The following is a 24253-nucleotide window of genomic DNA, read 5'->3' on the forward strand; positions in this document are numbered from 1 at the left end:
GCACAGTCGATGCATCCAGGGGTTTTGTTTGTTTTTATAATCACAGGCCAGTAAGTAACTTGCTGAGGAGAGACGAAAGAAAGAAAAAAAAAATGGAGCTATAACGGGCTTGTTTTGACAAGGGGTGAGGAAAGGGAGTCTTTATGAGTAGCCCCGGGGCTCGTGGGGGCCAGGACTTTGTGTGAGTGCACTCACTAAAGAGTTTTGGGGGCCCTCGTCTCGGAGTTTCTCTCTCACTCTCTCAGTCAGTCTCTCTCTCTCTCTCTCTCTCTCTCTCTCAGCCCTGAAAGGATTGCTTTCCAGACAGCTCCAGACTATCAAATAACGAAACAAAACATAAACTTCCAACAATACTTCACGTCATGCCATTTACAGATTCATTTAGGCAGGAAATGGAGGAATTTCAAGTATTGTCTGTGAGAGCGCGAGAGAGCAAAACAAACCCAAAACAAGTGACTTACTCATTGCAGATAAGTGGGGAGGAGTCTGAGGACGAGGGTGTCCCAAGGGTGGATGAGAGTGGAGGGAGTGATAGGTTAGGGTGAGCATGACTGCAGAAAGAACAGCAGCTTTCCGTCCAAAGAGAACCAAAGAACCAGAACTCCCCCCCCACCCCTTCAACCCCCAGCGCAGACACTTGGCCTTGTTGTTGTAGTTGTTGTTGTTGAGCTGGCGCTAAATATAACTTCTGCAAGTTCTCCGTCTATCTGCAGCGCACACAACCATCGTGGACACAGTGCACTTCAGGCCAGGAGGGCTTTAGGAGAGGAGGGTTCTCGGAAGCCAGAGGCCTCATGGGGACGTGCATTACCACAAACAGGGATCCAGTGTGTATGTGAAAGAGGAATCGGTGATGGGGGGGAGGGGGTGGGTGAACGAGAGAGAGAAAGAGAAAGAAAGACAGAGAGAAGTTCATCTATATAGGTCACTTCTGCTATCCCATAAATTATACATTGCGCGAGAAGAGCAAGAGATGTCCAGGGAAGCACTTCAGACTGCAAAGCCGTCCCGACCGCGCAAGAGAGAACATTTCATGTGATGTGTCTTGCCTTCCCCATGACACAAAATACGATCATATGACAGCTATGACCAAAACTGAAACAAACTGAAAAACTAGCCCCCTCTCACAATACCACAGCTGAGACAGACTGCTAATGAAGGCAGGTTGCTGTGCATCACCACAACATTGATAACAAGCTTTTGCAATAATAAAGTGATACCTGATCAGCCACATCCACCATTAAAAAGAAAACACAACTTAGTTTGCTTTGGAAAAACTCAGTGGGCAATATCTGGGGGTGAGGTCCGCATTTCCTTTTCCTCCCAACAACTCCTTTCTATTCCCCACTCTTGTCAAGACGCTGTGCGTCATGCCCATCAACGCCCCTTAGCTGTTCTGAAATCAGCTGAACCTACGGCCTCATGGGGCTTACTATAATTAGACTACTTCTATGAATTTCACCTTGTTTTTTTTTTTTTGTTTTTTTTAGTTACTTTGACTGTTCTATTTTCTTTAGCTTAAGTTCTTATATTATTATTTTTTTTTACTATTTGTATTATTATTACTAGTATGGTTATGGTATTTAGCAGACGTTTTTGTCCAAAGTGACATACAAATAACAATACAATAGTTAGATTTAACAGTAAACAATTAAAAAGTTGGTAAGACTACACCAGTAGTAGTAGTAGATTATGATTATTATTGTTTTATCTCTTCATATGTAGGCATTTTGTGTAGTACTACTATTGTATTATTATTGTTATTATATTATTTGTAAAGCACTTTGGGTCAACCCTGTTGCATTTACTCTGTATAATTGTATGTGACAAATACATTTGAATTTATTTGAATTGAACTGAATTGAATTTAATGTGCTATAAAAAATAAAATGACTTGACTGAAAGAAATGACTTGACTGAAGGTCAACATCACCTTTTGGAATCTTCTGAACATTCTAAGTAGCGCAAAGTAGAACACTGAGGTAGAACACTGTATCAGTTTGACCTGGCTGCACCAGAGATAACATTGAGAGAGAGCTTTCTGCTGGCAATTCTGCGCTTATTCATCAATCATCTGTTTTAGTAATTGTTTAATATTGCTAATCCTGTGTTTACTCATCTATTACTACAAAAGGACAAAAGAGGAGTCTAGTTTAAGCATCTTTAGACCAAATTCAAGCCTATTTCACTAGCTACAGATGGAGGTGAGTGGAGAGTTGAGAGAAGGCAAGCTGCTTCATGAAAGCCATGAGAGCCATCTTCAACACCATCAGAGACCGGCTCAGACCAAGTAGAACACGACAGAGGGCCAAGAATTACAGTATCTGTCACAACTCTGCCATGGCCAAGATCAAGCCAAGTGAAGAGAGAAACCTGAAGAAGCAACTGACATCTGGGCTGAACACCAAAATGACCAAGAGAAACCACTCTGCTAACGCTAAAACTGCTAACGTGGACACTGCTGACTCTGAGAGAAGGGTGCAGGAAGATGGAGCCCCTGGAGAGAACTCAATGAAAGGCTGAAGTATTCTCTACGGGCTTTTCAAGAGAGGCCTAAGCCACACTGGGTGCTCCAGAGAGGATGGGGACAAAACACCATGGATGACCTAAACATGGAGGACACTCAGGCCAGAGAGGATTTTCGGCCTACTGAACCAGCAAGTAAGAATGCAAATAGCATAGCCCCTTAACCTACTAATTTATGGCCAAAGTTGATCTTTTATAGCCATAGCATTGGCCATAAACTGCTTATTTATGGCAACAGTTAAACTTTTTCAAACCTTTTCTAACAGGCTGGGTTGTGGCCTATGGCCAGATGTGGCGGGAAATAACGGACCAAGATGGTCCTGTGCTTTGCAGCAACATGCTCATCATTTACTGTAAGTAAATGTTTTAAGTTATTCCGTTACTAGTTACATTTTCAATGAAAATCTTCATTGAAGTTGTCTTGTAGTGTAGGACTAGGCTCAATCCATGTACTCTGGCTCCAGTTACCATTTCCCAGCTGAGTGGGGCCTTGAACACCGGATTGTTTGACCTAGCAAATGATCATGGGTTCACCTCTAATTTTTAATCAATATCTTGTTAATGCGCCAGGGTGGCTGGGCTTTGTGAGCGTGGACAGGCTGGTAGAGCATGGGGGGCAGCACAGGCCTTATATTATTGTGAACAGCCAAGAAACATCTGCTGTCAAGCAACATCTACGGCCCTTCAACTGCTCAGATGCCCTTCAGCTGACTTACATATTACATCATTATTACATTATTATCATTGCCACTGTTATGCATTACATTGATATCTCATTAAGTTTCTACATCAAATAAACATGTTTACTTATGGATTAAACCATCTTCATGCATGCGTGTGCTTCTATAAAATAGAACTGAGGTACTGAGGAGTAGTTACTTTCTGCTGTTCTGCAGCTCCAACTGAGAACGTGACTTGACTTTTAAAAGCATGGGGAGTTGTTGCAGCGCTAATCCTGCTTAGCAAGGGAACAGCGGTATGTTCAAGGATGGTGGACGTGGCTGTTCAGGACGAGTTAGCTCATCCTACTCTAGAGTCTTACTGGGAATTGGGTCCTACTGTATAGAGAGACAGACAGACAGACAGACAGACAGACAGAGACAGACAGACACACAAATTAAGTTTGCCACACATAAACATAGCCACTGACTCAAGCGTGGTCTTAAAGGTGGGAAACCCCTCCCCAAAGGAAACTTGTGTGCCCGCATGCCGTTACTTTGATTAGGTAACTTATCTGAATCCGCCTCTCCTTCACGGTTTAGCTCTGGCCTTGGTCAGAAGGCTGGGCAAATGTGAACCACTGTGAGTTGAGGTGATAAACGCTGGGCTCCCGTGCGTGACAAAGGGCATCGTATATCAGCGACCAACAGTGGCGGGCTGGACTGGAGCGGAGCGGATCCGCTATTAAACTCGTGACTTTTACAGGCCCCGGGCCGTCTCCATCTCCGTGGCAGGGGAGGGTGGTGCGCGCAGAGCGCATCATGTCGGCAGGAGGTGTTTAAATCACGGCTGGCATCAGCTGCATGGCCGCAGAGAGCCCCAGCGTGTTTATTAAAGCGACGAGGGAAGTGGAAATGAAAATGTTCACTCCCACCCCACCCCACCCCAGACACCCCTCTGGCCCACACCTCCCCCAGGTCTGTATTTAATGTGGAGAAGTGGTGCGTCAGCAGAAAGGCAAGGGTGGGGAGAGCAAGAGCACGAGCCTAATGACATGTCCTACCTGTGAGGCACGTTCACTTGATTAAATGTCACTTAAAGTTCATTAAAAACAGTGACAGATCCCTCCTGTGCAGGATTTTTTATGGCTAAAGTCTGTGCCAAAATGGGTTTTATGGCTAAAGTCTGTGCCAAAATCTGACTTCCCTGTTTGTAAACCATTTGCTGTTCCATTCTGTTACCCTTAGCTATATATTTTTGTGATTGGATGGCTTCTACCTGCAGGCATTTAGTTCCACTGTACTTGCGGTGACAAAACCAAAACAGTACACCTCTACAACTTTCAGCACATACATACACTCTAGTTAGATGTAATTTTCCAAGACACCATCATGAATACTCATATCAATCAGATAGATCCAGTTCATGAGGAAGTGCATGTTCATGAGCCAATTATAGCACACAGAGGTCTACAAACCTTTAAGGAAGGTGTTACTTTCACATCTTTTGAGCATGGCTCAATTAACAATTCATGAATCTAAATGACAGTAAAAGAAAAACTAAAAACTGAAATGAAATGCAGTGGTTTGAAGCATCTGGACATCACAGCTGGTTATTACAGAAGTGTAATGTTGTATGATGCCTGGCCACGCATTGGGGCAGTTGGCCGTACGTAAACAGTGTCTTCTCCCTTGAAGAAATCTACATGTTCGTCTTGCACCAGCTACAACTCTTCCATACTCGCTAGCGTTGCTACAACTGTTTCTATTGTTTTGTCTCGCTCTAGCACTGCCTCTATTGTTGCAGCTCCATCACTAACAAACTCCGCACTTCAATGCCAAGGCCTTCAGATTGGCCGCACGCTTCATCTTATGAGGAGGGTCTCCAGACTATAAACCTATCAAAAGACAAGCGAGCTGGGGCAACAGGCAGGCGGCGCAGGGTGACACCTGCGCATCGCTCTCTCTCATCTCCAGCCGCGGTGAGGGCCTGTAAATGAGACGGAGGCGGTGAGAGAGGAGCGGTCCCTGTGGGAGGACCACGGAGAGGAGACGCAGCAGACAGGGAGGGGGAGAGAGAGAGAGAGAGAGAGAGAGAGAGAGAGAGAGAGAGAGAGAGAGAGAGAGAGAGAGAGAGAGAGGAGAGAGGAGAGAGAGGTGGGGGGTGATAATAACCACCAAGATGAGTGAGAAAAGAGGAGACGAGATGCACATAGGAGGTGTGTGTGTGTATGTGTGTGTATGTGTGTATGTGTGTGTGTGTGTGTGTGCAGTGTGTGTGCAGTGTGTGTGTGTGTGCAGTGTGTGTGCAGTGTGTGTGTGTGTGTGTGTGGGGGGGTGGCGGCAACACTCCAAAGAGTTTTAATCACAGTAGCATCCACAGTGTGTGTGTGTGTGTGTGTGTGTGTGTGTGTGTGTGTGTGTGTGTTCGAAATAAATTTCTGCCATTAAAAGGCACTGTGAGATGTGGATATTTTTGTGTACTGGAATGTGAGATTGAGAGGGTGAGCAGACTGTATGTAATGGCTTACATGTCCATCTGTGGTGGATGCGAGACTACTTGACAGCTGATTCCAGGCGTGAACGCAAGAGTCACAGAGCTTAACAGATGCGACTGGTTATATCCATCCCTGAGATTTCCAATTGTGTAATTGGCTTCTGAACAGCATGACTGTTGTGTGTGTTTGTGTACTTCATAAAAGTAAACCTCAAGGATAGCATGGCAATACTGGGAAGTAAAACTCCTTTCTGTTAAGTTAATAACCGCAATATGATCCGTCAGCTGACAGATGATTTGTTGCGGCAATATGGAGGGGCCACTGGGCCATAAGTCCAATGTCCAAGCGTAAGTTACCAGGGGACAAAACCGTAAGACCACTGCCTTGTTTGCACTATGGACAAGCATGAGTACTTAATGCTCTGTACTGCTGTGCATGTTCAACTATGAGTCAGAAAGTAGGCTTGGCATCTGTTCTGTACCTTATCGCAGTGCAGCTCCAGGTTGATATCGCCCTTGTTGGTGTGCAGACGCACGTAGCCCTTCTTCTTCACGTACTGGAAGCGGACCGTATCATCAGCGATGGCATCTGAGGAGGGCAAGGGTGAGGAGGGGAGACATTCATTTCATGCACTTCCCATACGGTAACAGTCTGAGGGGTGCTATTGCCAAAAAAAAAAAAGAAAACACAACTAGTGCCGCAACCAAACCACAACCATTTGTGTATACACAAAAAACAACCAAATACAAAGAAAAACAGGCACCTCCAATAAGACTAATGGCTAAGCTACACATGGCATGTAACTGAAGCATTCCGTACGTGTTGCGTCAATTAGGTGCAACAATTAGCTTCCACTATAATCAATGGAAGTAGCTACACCAGATTGACTACAGTAGCTACACCAGATTGTTCGAAAAAAAAATAGACCGTTCTTCTAAAATGGATTTTACGCGTCATAAACGGAATGCTTCAGTTACGTGCCTGGTGTAGCTTAACTGTAATAAGTGCATAAAAAATAGATTTAAGAAGATACAATCTCAAAGGGCTGCTAAGCCTTAGTGTTCTTGTGCAGAGGGCTGTGTTTGCAGCGTACCTGCTACATAGGTAAAAATAAACAAAACAAAAACAGACAAAAAAGCAAACAAACACCACAAATAATACTAGTACGTACTTATTTATTTAGTAACTACAAAAATAGATTTGAGAAAATACAATCACAACAGGGTGTGGAGGTCAGAAGGACCAAAATAAACAAGGAGCCTCATCTACAAAACCTGATTGGGTCCTAAGGTGTTTTGGTGCAGAGGGCAGTGTTTGCCACGTACCTGCTACATGGGTCGTGGCAGGAGTCATGGCAGTGGAGGTGAAGGAGGCCGACACCCGACCGGTGGAGTAGTGGGCCTGCAGAACGGAGGAGAGACAGAGAAAGGCGAACAAATAACAAAAAAAAAGAAGTGTCAGAGAGTGAGTGAGCGTGTGAAAAAAATAATGGAGTAGGAGTGAGAACGAGGAAGTCAGAGACAGACACAAATTAGTTTTCCAATCAAAGTAAACAGCACAGACGATGAAACCACAGGGAGAGGAAGAGCACATGTACAGTGAACACACACACACCAAAAGAAGAACTGTGGGAAAAAAGAAATGGTGCCCGAGTGTGAGAGCCATGCAGTGGAAGGGTATGATATGCCTCCTATTTTACATGGAACACTACAATAACCCTTACCATCACAAATAACTGCCAAAAATAATGGCCAAACTAAGGCAGATATACACAGGGCAACTTTTTGAGCAATGTTGCAGGGCAAGTTTGAAATATAATTTGAAATCCATGGTATTTTTTCCTCTGACTGTTGACTTGTCACACGCCACTTTTTTACAGTCATCATTGCCTAAGCTCATAGCAGCAACATGGAGAGGAGATTCCTGCTTCTCGAGTGTTTTTCGACATCATAGCATCCCCCCTCCCAGCCTCGTGCCTTTTTATCTGAGACGTGTCAGGCTCAGCGTGGCGTCCCACACACACACACACAAGATCGATCTCTTTCAGTCAAGGCTGGTCTGTGCCAAGAAACACACTGCGTCTGAGGCAAGTGTGGGGGCGATGGGTCTGCTCCTCTGACTGCAGTGTGGCTCACTCACAATCACTCATACACACACACACACTCTCTCTCACTCACACACACAGAGACATACACACACACGGCTGTTTCTAGCCTGCCAGGCCGACAAGCTCCATCGCAAGCACAAGCGCTACCACAGGCCAGGCGGTGCCATCCCACCTCTCCTCTTTCCTCTGGGGCCCCATTGTCCATTGTGTGTATGGCCTGGTTGACCGCAGGCCGTCGGGACATGGGAGGACAGCAATTATGGGCATGTGAATGGCCCCGAGGTGAAGCAGGAAGCGTGATCAGCGGCGTGGCATGAGGTATTGTTTGATGGCTGTTTTTGGATGAGGTAAGATCCGGAGCAGGAAGGGAAGAAAAAGTGTTGGGGTGTCTGTGGTTGGTTGGTGTGTGTGTGTGTGTGTGTGTGTGTGTGTGTGTGTGTGTGTGTGTGTGTGTGTGTGTGTGTGTGTGTGTGTGTGTGTGTGTGTGTGTGCGTGTGTGCGTGTGTGCGTGCGTGTGTGCGTGTGCGTGTGCGTGTGCGTGTGTGCCTGTGTGCGCCTGGGTGGCTGCTGTACTTCAGAGTTATTCTTCTTAAAAGGAAAGTATATCTACAGTACCAAAGATTACATCATACGATTGAAGAGGTTTCCACAATATTATTTCTGTGGCTTCCATTCAACTTCTTTTTCAGGTGTTATGCTGCAGTCCAAATGCACGAGGACAGTGGAAAATATGACTCATAACAAACTCAATGCATTCTGACCAAAACATGGAACGTTTGAAGAAATGGATGACCAGACCATCTCATTTCTTGTCTTTGTAATAGAGGTCAATCACAGTGAGCAGTTGACATGTTTGATTAGCTCTGTGGCCAGGCCTCACCCTGACCCTGAGTGTGGACTCTCTATGGAGGTCCAATCATCTCCTTGCCTTCTCTGTGCTGACCTGGACCTCTTCACTCAACCCTCTGTCCAGGGACACAGGGACACTGACTGATCTCACTGATCAGTCAAATAGTAGGGTGCTAATTTAAGACAGACAATGTGTTAAGTTGAGCAAAATTAACCTAATCCAATTTAAAAACTTGGCAATATCAATTGGCTAATACAGTGAGCTAGATCCCACTTGCCACACGATAACTTTAGCTCATGTACAACACAGTTGGCCGGTCATTTAAATCAGGGCCGAACAGATACACAGCAACATTTTGGAGACTCCTTAACTGCCCCCCCCCCCCCACACACACACACAACTACAATAGCACCTGACCTTAATGCATCTACTCTGAGTCGCTTAGAGTCATTCTCAACTACTCACACTATTTTAGTCACACTAGTAGAGGAGAGAGGAGGACACATTAGATTGGGGGGTGGGGGGGGGTTGATGACAGAGGATGAGACACAGGTCTAGAGAGAGAGAGAGAGAGAGAGAGAGAGAGAGAGAGAGAGAGAGAGAGAGAGAGAGAGAGAGAGAGAGAGAGAGAGAGAGATCTAGCTGAAAACAGGAATGTAAAGTAAAAGGAGGGAGAGGAAGTGAGAGATACAGAGATGGAAAGCAGAGAAGGGAGTCAGAGCATGACACTGGCTTCCTGATCTCCCTCATCATATATCTGTTACTCACTCTCCTCCTTTTACTACATTGACAGTCGCTCGCTCAGGCCCTGTTAGGACATAGTGTGAGATAAATAAGGAGGCTGGAGCAGAGAGAGTACTGGAATGGAGGGGGGGGAGGGGGGGGGGGCTGAATCGATTCCAACTCACGGCATTGAGCTTGTCAGTCTTCTTGGCCTCGGGCTCCTTCATGGTGGAGGCCAGCAGCTCGTCCCCCTTGTAGTCCCTGTAGAGCTCGGCCAGGGTCTCACGCGTCTCCAGGTTGGTGGTCTTCAGGTGGTAGGCCGGGTCCAGCTTGGCCTTCTCCTCATCTGCAAACACATACACACACACACGCGGGCGCACACACTTAGTTGATCTTGAAAGACATTTCTGCTAATCAGAGTATACTATAATTCTACCAGATGCAGATGCGTTACCCACTCTATATTTCAAACCTGCTAATAAACATGGCCCCTGAACCTAATGAATGATGACCAGCACCTGGTTCAGCTCACACATGAAAGACAAAACATGGCAGAGCTCACACTTTCTAAAAAACTTTTATTCCAACACATTTCAAATGATATCGCTCCCCATGTAACAGTGAATGGTCAGTAATTAATGTATCAAAGTGGACGACTGCTGTGACAAAATGGACCTCGGATCTGAGTTTAGTGGAGGCCAACGCACACGTGGGGCTTCATTGCTGAATCATGGCGCTTTGTTACTCCCGTAAAGTGCTGAAACATCTGGCTAACATATGAAATGAGAAGCAGAACACACCTGGATCAAGGACTTTCAGATTGTTTTTCACGTGGAAAAAGTCGGACACGTTGAACTTATCCAGATTGGTCGGGTCCTGAGGAGACGGGAAGAAAAGAAAGAACTGTAGCAGAAGGCCAAGCTGCCACAGATTTGAACTAGGATGTGTGGGGGAGAGCAAATTTGCTCTTTTACCCTAACACACACTTTCTGTCCTTTTTCCTTGTCCCTGAACATAGGCACTACATAACAAACCCATTCATTCACACACACAGTCACACACACTTTCTACTTTCTAAGTATTCAATCACCCAGTCATGTTTTCATGTCTCACACACACACACACACACACACCTTTCTCTTTCACATTCTCCCTCCCTCTTCCTCCTACTAAATCTCATGCCTGTCTCTCACTCTCCCTTTATCAGTTGAATAACTCCCTCCCTCTCTCTTTGTCCATCTCTCCCTTTCTCTCTCTCACACTCTGTCACCCGGCCTTTCCTCACGCTTTCTTTTTCTGTGGCCATGACCTCCCGGAGCCAGAACCCGATCCAAATGGGTCAGGCCTCGTAATGAGATCACAGTGCTATCTGACCTCTACCCCACCCCCGCGCGCTCACGACTGCCCGGCCTGCGTGATGGCCTGGACGCTCCGCACGGCTCCACTGTTATTCAGGGCACTGGGCTACACATGCTCACACTGGCATGACGGACGCATAGCTCTCAAGCCTTTCCACCCGGACCCCACTGGCCTTATCTCTTTGGAGTGTGTCTGTGTCTGTGTCTGTGTCTGTGTCTGTGTCTGTGTCTGTGTCTGTGTCTGTGTCTGTGTCTGTGTCTGTGTCTGTGTCTGTGTCTGTGTCTGTGTCTGTGTCTGTGTCTGTGTCTGTGTCTGTGTCTGTGTCTGTGTCTGTGTCTGTGTCGCAGGGGTGGGGAGCTAGAAGCCCTCTAGAGCGAGGTTAACGTAGGAGAGCAGTTTAAAGCGAAATTGCAGACTGTGTGGATGGGGCTCACGGACACCCAATATGCCCTCAAATCCACTAAATATAGCAGGTGACCTGAACTGCTATTGTGATCTATGAACTGTTGACAGTGACCAGGTGCCATTCTCCCGCTGGCAGTGGTTTTGCAGCGCATAACTACAAGTGCAGACCTCGACTGAGGCACTCAACCATGTGGCGCACACGTGGCAGAAACCTGCACATCTTTTCAAGTCCACTCCTCTCTCTCTCTCCCTCTCTCTGCTTCACTATATCTCTCTCACTCACACACACATACAAACGCACTCTCTCTCTCACTCACACACACACGCACACACACCTGTAAGGTGATAAGGTCCTGGCGTGTAAATGGCTCATCAGTAAGAAGATCTTTGAAGGATTTGGTCTTGATGTTGAGCTGCTCCACAGCCTGCAAAGAGTCAACATAAATCATCATCCACACCCAGACACCATACTAATGGCTCATATTAACAGGTCCCTCAAATGGTATATCCACCCAATACTGTATTCATGAGTATTTTCAAAACACGGTTTACCTCATTAGAGTACACATTGCCTGTGACCCTATTGGCAATAATGTGGGAGTTGTTGGTGAAGACGGAGTAGAGGACAGGGCAGTGATATTTGCCTGGAGAGTGGACAGGGATGACCACTGAATACTACACATTATCCCAGACCTCAAAACAATACAATACTTAAACTAAGAAATGCAAGGTGAAGAAATGCATTCACACTCAATCTATCAAAGTGTTGTGAAGTCTGAAAAGTCTATAAGGAACAAAGTGAAGGCAAAGTGTAGAAATCAGTCATGTTGATGAGCATTTGTACCTTCGCTGTTCTTGCTAATGTTCAGCTTGACGAGGTCCTTTGCCTCCAGTTTCTGTTGAGAAACACACACACTCATATCAAGATAGCTGTGGGAACTCCACAAATCAGCAATAACATTTGAAAAAAAGAAAAGAAAAAAAAGGGGGACAGTGGGTGGCTGTTTTAATGAAGCTTAATTGTTTTCTCAGACGGCAGGCTTTTCATTGGCCTCCCTGGAGTCCCGAGGGAGTGGCTCGGCAGCGGGCACACACAGCGGCCATTCATACGGAGCCCAAATCCCACTGAGGCCTTCCTCAAAGTGACTACACCAACAGCCACCCGATTAGGCCCAGATTAAACTTCTGCAGCCAAGCCCTTATTGAATTACTGTACAGAAGAGCATGGAAAGTATGGCAGCTGCCACAGCGTGCCCTGACTAACAGCTTCTCCTCAGCCCGCCTTCCTAGCTGGATTTGATACAATTCCCTGTATTCTGCACACGTTTGTTATGATGGGTTTAAAACCCTGGCAGAGTTAGCCTGTAGCCTCAACAAAAGCACTTAGGCTTAAAACTATACTACCTAAAGAAGAAATCTTACGTCACCCATGTAAGTGACTTGATTACAGCAAAGCGCTCCTGCTCGTACATAACGAGGCTGTGGCTATACAATATGAGGCATCACAGAGGGAGCTCGCCAACAACACACAAAGCAGACACACCAGCTGCCGCTGACTGCTGTACGAGCACCTCTACCCACCAATGACAGCCAGACAGCCGTGCAGGTCACCCAGACCACGGACCCAGACGCAAATGAAGACATGACCTACCCCACCCAGGTGCCCTGGTGCAGTGACCTGGCCCTTTTTTCCCCCCAGGCGCCCCAAGCTACTCCACCAGCTGACGGACCGACTGGCCACCTGGCTGACCGGCCAGCTGATTGAACACGTCTGATTGGGCTAGAAATGGGGCTTACGAGAGACGCCCCGCAGGTCCAGACAGACTGGACCCACACCAAACCACTCTGGAGCTCGGGATGGTGGGAGAGCACGGCACGGCCTAGCGCACACCACAGGGGGGTGGACCGAGCTCGGGGGGGGGGGGGGCGTCTGGGATGCAGGGGGTCTGCTGTGCTGCTGACTGACTGGGCCACTGAGAGGCTTTTGAGGGCAGGGGGTCTTGATAAGTTAGCCCCACAAATGAGTTAAGTGAATGAGAGGCCAGACATGTGATCAACAAAGGCTGCATTAAGCCTCTGAATTGGTGTTAAACCCTCATAACGTAAAAAAACCAAACAGTTTATGTATGTTAAAATGCAGGACTTACGTGACAATCCTCTTGCTCCACTTACAAAAAAATGGAGCAAAAACCAACACACAAGATGCTACAAAGGCCCAGACATGCCTATTGTGCCCATGCCTATACCTGTCGTGGCTGGGCATGCATGCATCTATCAATCCATCTATATCCATATCTATATTTATTTATATCATATGCTCTGCTGACAGAGTGATTGGCTGCAGCCTGCCTTCTCAAAGTCTGTACACCTCCAGGTCCCTGAGGCGGGCAGGAAAGATGGCTGCAGACCCCTCCCACCCTGGACACAGTCTTTTTGAGACACTCCCCTCTGGCAGGAGGCTGCGGTCCATCATGACCAGGACCTCACGCCACAAAAACAGTTTCTTTCCCTCTGCAATTGGTCTCCTCAACAAAACATAGCCCCCCTTTCTGCATAGTGTTTTTGTTCCTGCATCTGCACTTTGTCATATTTGTATATGTATAGGCATACCGGTATATTATATCATAATATATTATATCATATTATATTATATATAATATTCTATTTAAATACTTCTTATGTGTCTTGCACCATTCAAAATTCCTTCACCAAGTCAAATTCCTTGTCTTTTCTTTTTCGTGTGGAAATAAAATGATTCTGATTCCTATATCTTTCTCTCTTTACTTGTGCATAATATGCAACTGCTGGCTAGACATCCCCTCCATCTCTAAATCAATCATTAGTGTTTTCACTATTCTCAGCAAGAGGGCCCAGCTGAGTAGACAAGCACACGTGGTCTCCCTCCTTCCACTGAGTATGGACATATGAACTGCTTGTTTATACCCCTTGAAAAGATATGTGCAATAACAAACAGAACTGAAAGGATGGCATGAGACGGTCAGATGAGACAGATGTCTGGCTCACAAACACTGAGCACATGACACAGAATCAGAGACATACACATGACACACGTGCACACACAAACACACACGAATGCACCCTCATGTAGCGCACACTCCCACTACGGGTTGAACAGCAGCCACTTGAACGTTTCTTTGTTTGGAGAGAGTGGGGGGGGGGTGTCCTTCCCTGGTCTGAACTGACACTAGTGTGTCCAGTGTGACTGAGTCAGAGCTCCCTATTCTGCAGGCGATCGTGTTTCTGAGACACGCTTGAATGGCAAAACACCACACAGGCTCTGGACAAAAGCGGAGACACTGGCTAAGGCAACGGCTAAGGCAGCCAACATTGAGGGGATGCAGTGCCTGAAATTCAGATCAACTTGAGTGGATGTGCAATTCCAAATGAAACATTTAAAAAAAAAAAAGCTTGCCCTGTATATAGTGAACTAGGGCAATATGTTAGACAAATCTATACTGACCTATGCTAAGGGGGATAAAGAAATGTATGATGCAACTATATACTACTGTCACTGTCCAAATAAATAAATAAATACAGTCTAGTTACACCACTTTTGTGCTTCAATCAGAACACATACATTTATGGCTGACCCATTTCTCAGTATGAATCTGGAGATTGTTAAAAAGGTTCACCCCCCATATCTGAGAGACTGGCACTGTAGAAATCACACAGACATGCTTAAATGGAACAGGAGTGTTATATAATATGCTGCTCTATTCTCCAAATTTCCAAACAATGATTTTGCCATGGTATATCACCCCCTCTAGTGGCTGGGAAGATGAACTGCATTCTCAGTATTTTGTAAGGATGCCCTCTTCCACTGATGATGTGTTGTGTACTGTAAATGTGCTTATACATGTAACTTTGTATGAAGGATGATGTTATTAACTGTATAAGAGCATGCCACTTGATATTTATGACTACATTATTCCCCGGTTTCTTACACTTCTGTACACCACCCTCTGCTATCTTGGATTTTAATGTATGAAAAGCTTTGTGCTTAATATTACACCAAGATCTCGTATTCCACTGAACCTTGAGTGTCATTCTTACATATTCTCATAATAAGTCGTTTTGCATAAAAGTGTCACCTAAATGAAAAAAATGTAAATGACTAATCTAGTCTCGCACACTCCTACACTTAAAGATGGCTTTCTCCAATCTGCAAATGTGGGGACACCTGCATATTTTAAATTTACCATTCTTGATCAGATAAACCAAGAATGTTCAGCTACTCTATGGGAGTAACAAAAGGATTTAAAAAAAGTTTTAAATATTTGTCGAGGAAAGAAGAAAAAAATGGAAGGACTATATCCTGCTCTAAGAAAACGTCCTAAAATCCTGCTGCAGTGGGAAGCAGTGGAAGGGAGTGGCAGTCTCCTTAAATGCCCCTCATAAGAGCATTTCACATTAGTTCTGTTATTGAAGTACAATGCTGCCTTCTGTAATTGTTCTTCCTATTTGGAGTGGCAGTCATCAATAATTCCATTCATTCTAGCATTGACAATGGATTACAAAGCACTAAACACACAGGCAGAGTCTGGAGTGTTTGAGTACACCACACATATTTTTCATCCAAAGTCCACTTAGAATGAGTTCATGTACGATTTGGCAGTCATGTCCCTCTATAAACAGTCACATCCGTCCATATTCAACATGTTTCCTTTGACATTAGAACTTGTATTGGCAGAATTATAAAAAATAAACTTGCAGACAAAGTGATAGTCAAAAGATGCTTCATCTAAAGGTCTTACCTCTCCAGAGATAGGGTTTGTACCATACTTCTTTAACCATGGCACTATGCTCCTAAAAAAACACACAAAAAAAAGAATTCTGACGTTTGGATACAGCTCATCTCCTACTGGTTAGGGCTTCGGGCTTGGAACCGAGGGGTTGCCGGTTCGATCCCCGACCAGTAGGAACGGCTGAAGTGCCCTTGAGCAAGGCACCTAACCCCTCACTGCTCACCGAGCGCCGCTGTAACAAGGCAGCTCACTGCTCCGGGTTAGTGTGTGCTTTACCTCACTGTGTGTTCACTGTGTGTTCTGTGCGTTCACGAATTCACGGATGGGATAAAGGCAGAGACCAAATTCCTAATGTACGCAAGTATACTTGGCCTAAAAAACCTGATTTACATTATAGTGATGCAGGCTGCCCAAACACTGGACCTGTCTGCATAAAAACTGACACTCATGTTAGTGGAAGTGAACTTAAGTAAGTTTGAATGAGCACAAAGAGTGTTTCTCAAACTGTGTGCAGTAGCACAATGGTGTGTTGTGAGGACTGTGCAGATGTGCTGCAGGGAAGGTGGGGGGGATTGGCACAACATAGCTGTATTCAGAAGTAGCAAAAAGTCTTCAGTGTCATACTGTGTAGATGAAAGGCATTGACAAAACCTGTAAAAATACTTTAACGGATGCCTGACCAGGCCATTTCCGACACTTGGTTTGTGGCCAACGTTTTTCTCTCAGAATCTCAGAATATGTCTTTTCGACATTATGGGACAAATACTGGATTTTTTTTGGCAGCGGGGAGCAATAAACAGCAAACTTCCTACATTGTGGCTTTTGCATGCTTAATATAGAGCAGGTGGGGTGTGCGGTGAGATTCTCATTGTAAATAGTGTGCTGCAAGAGGGAAAAGGTTGGGGAACACTGTCCTAGAGCATGGGTAGGACTGGATCCCTTCCCTGGGTTAGATAGATAGATAGATAGATAAGATAGATAGATATACTTTATTGATCCTTGATCCTTAGGGGAAATTCAAGGTCACAGTAGCATACAGACAACACACACACACACATTCAATAACAGCAGAAAAAGTACTTAAAAGTATATATAAAAAAAAAAACACAACTAAGCAAAATGGGCTGTAGAAGATAAAGAATATACTAAATATACAAAATAGTAATTATACTAAATAAAACTTAATCAAAATCAATTCTAAAAAACAGTATCCACATAGTGGGTGAATAATCAATCAGGTGCGCTTGCAATGACTGAATGGTTATGCTGCTTTATGCAATTATAGTGAGTGTAAGGAAGACTGTGGGAGTAAAACAAAATGTAATATACAGATAAAGATCCCCCAGCCCCCATTCACATAGAAAACTAATACTGAACTAAAATCAGTATCATTGACTTAGACTGTATGTTGTCAAGCCTTATGCAACTGTCGCATGTTTAAAATAAGATAGACTCTTATGCCAGCCTTGGTGTAGGGTCCATAATTACTTACATTAGATCGAAAACAACGCCTTCTTTCGTGCACATGGGATATTCAAATGGCTGGAGAGACAAACTGTTGAGGGAAAGAAAAAAAACTTTAATTCCTGTTTTTATACATCAGTCATTCTAATGCAAAGGGAAAAGTAGTGATGTCAGGCCATACAAGATTCTGATGTGATTTTCCAAGTTTCAAATTATTTTAAATCATATATTCACAAACCTGCAATGGTCAAAGGGAAGACGTTTGAAGTTGGCCTGTGGAATTACTGGGGAAAGCAATTCAGAAAAAGTTAATTTTCAAGTGGGCATTGTAACATCAGTAAGAGAACCCTACCCATCCAAATCACAGTCTGTTTGTGCCTTTACCATCAGGGGGAAAAATACAGAACCATCAAAGCCCAAACTAGGCTAATGAACCAAAGAACAGCTGTATCTCACATCACTGTTGGAGAAAGGACTGCAGGATATTTGGTAATCTAATAAAGCAATACATTTTTTAAATGCACGTTTTGTGCTGTCAGTTTACCTGGTCATCTAATTGTCAGATGCCACATCACTATATTTGCCTTGATTATCTCGCTTTTTATCTACAGCTGCTGAGACGAAAGTCCGTAGTATAGCCTACCTAACAATGGCAAAATGTCTTATGTGTCATTAAGGCTACAACTGTAATGCAAATGTACAAATTGGTAGGTAACGTCAGCCTACCTGTTCTTTTCCCTCCATAGAAGTGGGTATACTCCGAACAGGTAATATACCTACAGACAAAATATCCAGCAGTTTAATAACTCTTTAATGCATCATACACAACATACCTACTATTCTCGCGACATAATACTAAGTTATCGTTATTTACAATCCACCTAACTAACTCTTCGTAGCCTTACGCTAAGTTAACGTTAGCTGGCTAACGTAAGTGAACGTATCGCTAGGTTGCTAAAGTTAACAAGCTAACCCTTAAACATTCGTTTTAAATTTGAAGTCGTGGAAACATGCATACTATAGGTTATAGGTAATATGTACAGTTGTAGGTTAACCATCTAACACCTAAAAACTATGTGGGTTAAACATCATCATAGCAACATTTTAAAATGCTAACCAGTTAGCTCTAACCATCTAACTAGCTTGCACATGTTTGACATGTTGGCCAAGAAAAAAGGCTAAATAGACTTACATTTTATCTTTTTGATGTTGCCTTTTCCCCATTTTGATAAACAGGTGGTATACCTACTAACACGGGAAAAAATGTCAATTTATACTTGCGTAAATATCACCAGAGAATGTCTGATTACTGACCAGAGTGCTACTTCCTAGGGTATTTCCTGTTTCAAGTACAGCTACGGTACGTTTAAGGGGACTGTCCGGTGGGAAACATGGGCGAACACCGAACACATAGACAGTAAAATATGTTCTTGCAAGAACTTGAAGTAAGCAAGATATGTTTTCATTCTTTGTCTTTTGGCAAGCTGTGTGTAAGAAAGGTCAGCGATACATTTATTTCATTCATCACAAACAAAATCCTACCAATGGGATAGAAATGCAGTAGCAAGCGTTAATGTCACATGCACTGTCCGAGAGCGCCGTAGACATCATATTTGGTCTGAGGACATGTACTGTTTTCGCATGGTTTAATCTCTTAATTATGTGCAAACATCTGTGCCTACAGCATTGTTTGATGTCTAGTGCCAGTTGTGTTATTTCGAGATAGTGGATTCCAGTTATTTCCGCTAGATGGCAGCTCCGCGGTAAGGCGGTAGTCGATGTGGTCACCTCCCATTTCAAACGGCTTCTTCCGGGGGCACTTGAGATTCTGTAACGTACAGTAAATTATATAAAATCCTGAATTATACCTGTTCATATAAATATATATCTTGTTTGCGAATATTCACTGCATTCAAAGATGGTGGGAGACAAACGACTTCTGATTGTGTTGGTGCTCTCTGCATCCCTTCTTTGCGCTGAATCAGCCAGGAGCAGGAAGGATTCTAGTAACCAGAACAGTTTTAGAAGGGCGGCCAATGGGTTTTATCAAGCCTTGAGCAGCATTTTTGGAGAGGAGAATATCAGGGGTTTGTACAAGGTTAGTATGGGATTTCCCTAATAACTACCTATTCGGTTAGGCCAACGTGAAATATGGGATGTCGGGTTTTTAGCATGCCTGCTGCTGCTATCATAGGGCTTAGCGTTAACCGAACGGTGATTGATATAGGAATTCATCTCATCGGTGTGTTATTATCATGCTGTAGTGATATTGAGCTGTAGTGGCTTTATTAAGTAGCCATTAAAATGTAATGACTGCTTCAACAGCCGTGACAAACGTTCAATAGCCGTGGGCCACTCGTATAAATACTGTCCATATGGTTATGTCCTGCTCATTATTCAGTGGGCGTTTGATACTGCCACACAATACAGTTGTATACTGCCACACAGTTTTGGCTAGTTATTGACAATTGATCTTTTTTCATTAGTTTTTTTCCAAGACCACGGAGAGATTTGTCCATGGAGTGGATGCCTTCTTGGATACACTGTGGAAAGTTTGGACGGATCTGTTGGATGTGATAGGAATTGATGGTATTGGCCTTGCATTGTGATCTAGTGCAATTTTATGAGAAATTAGACAATTCTTGCATATTCTTGGTTTGTTTCAATAAAGTATGCAGCTGCATCCTTTGCAACAGTGGCAGGATTCAGTGAAGATGAACTACTGGTTAATGATATCAAATAATACTCTCTCTCCTTTCTCGTTTCAGCATCTAACCTCAGCCATTACTTCAGCCCCACGTCTCTGTCCAACTCTCCAGCTCGCGCTCTCCTCCTAGTTGCTGCAGTGCTGCTGGCCTACTGGTTCCTGTCCTTGTTCCTGGGGGGGTTCTTCTACCTGCTGCACGCCATCTTTGGCCGCTTCTTCTGGCTGGCTCGCGTGGCTCTCTTTGCACTCTCTTGCCTTTACATCCTGCAGAAGTTCGAGGGGGATCCTGAGCGTGCGGTGCTGCCCCTCTGCTTCGTGATGGCCGTGTACTTCATGACTGGGCCGGTAGGGGCCTACTGGCGCCGAGGTGGCGGGCCCAGCACCCTGGAAGAGAAGATTGACCACTTGGACACTCAAATTCGTCTCCTAAACATCCGCCTGAGCAGAGTGATTGACAACCTCGAGAGGTCCAGTGAACAGTAAAGCCCCATGGGTCAGTGTTGGGGCCGGGTTGGTGGAGTGGGGCTATTTAGGTGAAAGTAGGCGTTGGGATTCTAGAATGCAACTACTAGTATAATTCAAAACCAGGTTTCATGACTTTTGTTTTACTTTCAAAGAATCATGTTTTTTTAATGGTCCAATTATGGTTGTGAAACCACACTTGGCTCGAATTCTTCTTAAAACCAGACTGGATTCCAGATGTTTAACTTACTGTATCAAGGCTTATCCATAGAAGCAAAACTAAGCCCCATTAAGCTTAGTAGTGAAAACATGTAGTCTGTTCCTTGTTATGTGTAGGCTGTTGTAGAACTAAATGTGTTTTTGAAGCCATCTCCATTATACAGTAGCAATAGGATTGATTAAGTGAATATATTTGGACCTTTTTTTGTATACTGTGTGAATGTGTTTTGCAGACCAAGACATGCTTTGGAATGATTGTGCTTGTGTGATAGCAAAGGGATTGAATGCTATTGTTTGTTTTGGCTGCTTTCCCAAAAGACAAATGTGTTCAACTTCTTGATTACAGTGTATCAGAAAACTTAGATTGATGTGTTGCTTAGCGCAGTTGTGTGTTAGAAACATGGGGAATAAGAAAATGAAGTTGCCCTCTGGACATCCAGCAAAGGCATTGTGTTCTCAGGGAGAGAATATGTAAAAACAACCGTCCCACTGAATTATGTAAAGCAACCAGATCACTCCATGTTGTAGGATCTTGTAGGTCAGAATTGTAGTGTTTTTTATTTGAGGTTGGAGACTGAGGTCATAGTTTACTTTTTTAATTTAGTCAAACACAGCAGTTTAGAGTACTATCCTCTTAAATCTACAATAAATGAGGAGTACTGTCTGATAGGGATGTTTGTAATAATGTGATATCAGAAGGAACATGTATAATCTGTGTTATACATTGTGAAAGTTCCACTGATTGTGGAAGGGAATCCAATCTCTTTATTCCTTATATTTTCCATGCCCTGTGATTGTAAACCTTGAAACATATTTTTTAAACTGAAAATGGGTTCATTGATGTTTCTAAGTTTTCTGTAACTGGGATGTACTTACACCTTTTTGACTTGTTTTGATGAATGATACGCACTGAGTAATTATGTATTTGCTTGCCTATCGTAAATGTCACATTCCGAATGGATGAGTTTTCATTGATTCATATGATTTGTTGGTCCACTCCTAGTGATGTTAAATAGCTTGGTTTTCCGGTGTGCTTTTTAATGTGAAACTTGAAATGTTTTTTTTTTTGTCATAGGATTTTGCCGTTTTTGTTTTTTTTTTCCGCCCCATTGGTTTGTTAGTTCTGCAAAAACCCAGCGGAGGGTTCCCTGGGAACTGAGATTCAGATGTGAATGGCCGTTGCCAGTGTTGGGGACCGTGTCTAATTTCACCCCAAAAGTGCCACTGCATCCCATGTCAATGCCAAGACCATGAACCCTGGGATTTCACTAGACCCGCATATTACGTTTGTTTTGTTGTTTGCGTCGCCATGCCCATCATACTCCTGCTGTATGCTAACTTGCTCTTATGTTTTGTGTTGCTGACCTGTTGTATTCTTTCTTCACAACATTGACCTGATTGTATTACATATTGCTGTTGCTTCAGAGAGTAGACCATCAGTCAGACTCAAGAAGTACAATGCAGGTATTCCAGTATTCCTCTTGAAGACCAACACACGTGGTATTTATTCATATTGAAAGTCTATGGCTTACATTGTGATTTTTTGACGGGATGGCTTCAAATAAAGTATTCAACATATCCTAATGAAGGTATGCAGTTTTGCAAGTAAAAGTTTCAGTAATTTTGCACTGATGTATATGGACCTAGTCAATCATCATTCTGTCTGATTGAGGAGCACCTGTATAGAAACCTGTGGTCCAGGCCCATCATCTGAACAATATAGTTTCAACTGGAGCTGCGTTAGGAACATCCACTTATTCACGACATAGTGGTTATTCACTATATACAGTAGTGGACTAAGTAGTGAATGCTAGGGTTTCTAAACACTAGTTATGTAGCTAGGGTTTTTAAACACTAGTTGTTTTATAACCACAGACTACTATATAGAAGGTATATTGTACTGTAAAGCATACGTTGTTTCTCACCCTATAGGCCAAACCTGTCATGCTATAAACATGCATAAAACACTGAGTGAGTTTCTAATGTGTGTTTTCACTTTGGTTTGGGGATGTTAAATCACTGTAATAATTACTTTGTTGAATGACATCGTTATATCTATTTTTCTTTAGCTTCTACTTGAATGTTTTTTTGCTGTTGACTCATTGTCTCCCCATGTTTAGTAGATCAGTAAAAATGTAATCTTTTAAGGAAGTATGTTACCACTTTGAAAACATGTAGTATCGTTTTGAATTATGATTTTGACACTTTGAAAATGTAAATACATTTAAATAAATGAAGTAAATGAATATTTACAGATTTATATATAAAAAAATATTATAGTCTGAACATTTCCATCCAATGGCTAATCATCTTTGAAGTTATTTTGTCCTGATTATGGCAATGAAATCCTGCTTGTCTCAGAATCTGATCATTCATCCTTGGGAACGTATTTCTTTTAAATGTACTGCTAGGGGAAAGCTGTTCATGTTATAATGTGTGATTTATATTGCTGACTTAAGGGTCTTTCTCTTAGTTTGTATGTCTGTTTTTTAAGGGTGGGGGGTGGGGGTAACTACTGCCTGCTGTACTCTTGTTTTGTGAGTTGTGTTTTATTTTCTTCTTTTGTGTTGAAGGCTTATGTGCAGCCAAATCAGAGGTCCAACAATTGATTAAATAAACATGTTACTGAATCTTTTCTTATTCTTCATTTTGTTTTTTCTGGTTGAAGAGCTTTGATCATTCCACATCATGCTTCCACCACTACATTTTTGTGTTTTGTCATTTACACGGACACACCCTTCCACTTATTTAAACATGGAACAGAAATTGTCTTGTGTAATTCGGCAATCGCAATAACTGATTTCTGTAAGAGCACCTGTGTGATGTAACCAGTGGGGTAATCAGATGACTAGTATCTTTATGTAAAGTCCCTGACCAGATTCCTTTGGGTGATAACCCTGTGGTGGTCAGTGTTTGAGTTGGCTCTTGATCATGGATTCTACTTTGTAGGCTGGACTGGAATGGAGTCTGGCTCAACGGATGGTCTGGCTCTCTCTCTTACACCACCACCGCAGATAACCAGGCCTCTTGCCAGGTGACACAACTCCACAGTCTTTCCTAATGAACACTGCTACTGATGCTCACTGTCAGACCCCAAACCAGTGATGCAAGCAGGGACTGAAAACAGAATGTTCATTTTGGTTTGTTCTGAGCTAAAACTTTTTTTTTTTCGTTCCCATTCCAGTGTTCCAAGGCCACTCCTCCAAATGGTAACCTGTTAGACTGTTATAGAAGAACAGTTAATAACAAATGGCATTGTCTTTACAAATTGATTTATTGCCGGTGGCATAATACTATGTTTTTTTCTGCCCAACAGTGATACTTAAATTAAAGCACTGGCTGTTAAAAACACCACCTGAATTCAGGCATGGGACGAGATTTGAAAGTAGGCCTATACTGTATAATATTAGATCTTCAAACTTCAGGCACAGAAAATGTCCTTGCTTTCAGCCCTGTGAAGTCTAGCCTACGTGTGGTGCTACCAACTGCATGTCACTAGGCCTAGATA

At 43.5% G+C, this 24253-nt stretch overlaps 2 protein-coding genes across 2 annotated transcripts in view; one reads left to right on the plus strand and one right to left on the minus strand.

Moving 5' to 3' along the window:
- The window catches only part of ppil2 (peptidylprolyl isomerase (cyclophilin)-like 2), a 38683-nt gene extending 19990 nt beyond the window's left edge, over nucleotides 1–18693 (minus strand). Inside the window, exons 1-12 of the mRNA XM_076270098.1 lie at nucleotides 18550–18693; nucleotides 18084–18133; nucleotides 17596–17641; nucleotides 17386–17448; nucleotides 15903–15954; nucleotides 11972–12023; nucleotides 11680–11771; nucleotides 11463–11552; nucleotides 10164–10239; nucleotides 9549–9709; nucleotides 7009–7084; nucleotides 6165–6271 (exon numbers count right to left, since the gene is read on the minus strand). Coding sequence (XP_076126213.1) covers nucleotides 6165–6271; nucleotides 7009–7084; nucleotides 9549–9709; nucleotides 10164–10239; nucleotides 11463–11552; nucleotides 11680–11771; nucleotides 11972–12023; nucleotides 15903–15954; nucleotides 17386–17448; nucleotides 17596–17641; nucleotides 18084–18133; nucleotides 18550–18581 — 897 coding nt within the window. The 5' untranslated portion in view covers nucleotides 18582–18693. The remainder of the gene's footprint in view (nucleotides 1–6164; nucleotides 6272–7008; nucleotides 7085–9548; nucleotides 9710–10163; nucleotides 10240–11462; nucleotides 11553–11679; nucleotides 11772–11971; nucleotides 12024–15902; nucleotides 15955–17385; nucleotides 17449–17595; nucleotides 17642–18083; nucleotides 18134–18549) is intronic.
- A 450-nt stretch (nucleotides 18694–19143) lies between these two features.
- Nucleotides 19144–23381, plus strand: bri3bp (bri3 binding protein). The gene is made up of 3 exons (XM_076270270.1): nucleotides 19144–19455; nucleotides 19844–19946; nucleotides 20126–23381. Exons 1-3 carry the CDS (start codon nucleotides 19276–19278, stop codon nucleotides 20545–20547), a joined length of 705 nt encoding a protein of 234 aa, XP_076126385.1. The 5' UTR covers nucleotides 19144–19275; the 3' UTR covers nucleotides 20548–23381.
- The last annotated feature ends 872 nt before the right edge of the window (nucleotides 23382–24253 follow it).

This window comes from Alosa pseudoharengus, unplaced genomic scaffold, assembly GCF_046254945.1.
Source record: "Alosa pseudoharengus isolate Yale_2024_CS ecotype anadromous, Long Island Sound unplaced genomic scaffold, YU_APseudo_1.1 YU_APseudo_1.1_scf_6, whole genome shotgun sequence".
NCBI lineage: Eukaryota > Metazoa > Chordata > Actinopteri > Clupeiformes > Clupeidae > Alosa > Alosa pseudoharengus.

Excerpts from the sequence above, each read along its gene's own strand:
- bri3bp (XM_076270270.1), top strand. The coding sequence starts at position 19,276 with ATGGTGGGAGACAAACGACTTCTGATTGTGTTGGTGCTCTCTGCATCC. Across the intron at positions 19,456-19,843 it reads ATATCAGGGGTTTGTACAAG|TTTTTTTCCAAGACCACGGA; the intron begins GTTAGTATGGGA and ends TTTTTTCATTAG. Across the intron at positions 19,947-20,125 it reads GGATGTGATAGGAATTGATG|CATCTAACCTCAGCCATTAC; the intron begins GTATTGGCCTTG and ends TTCTCGTTTCAG.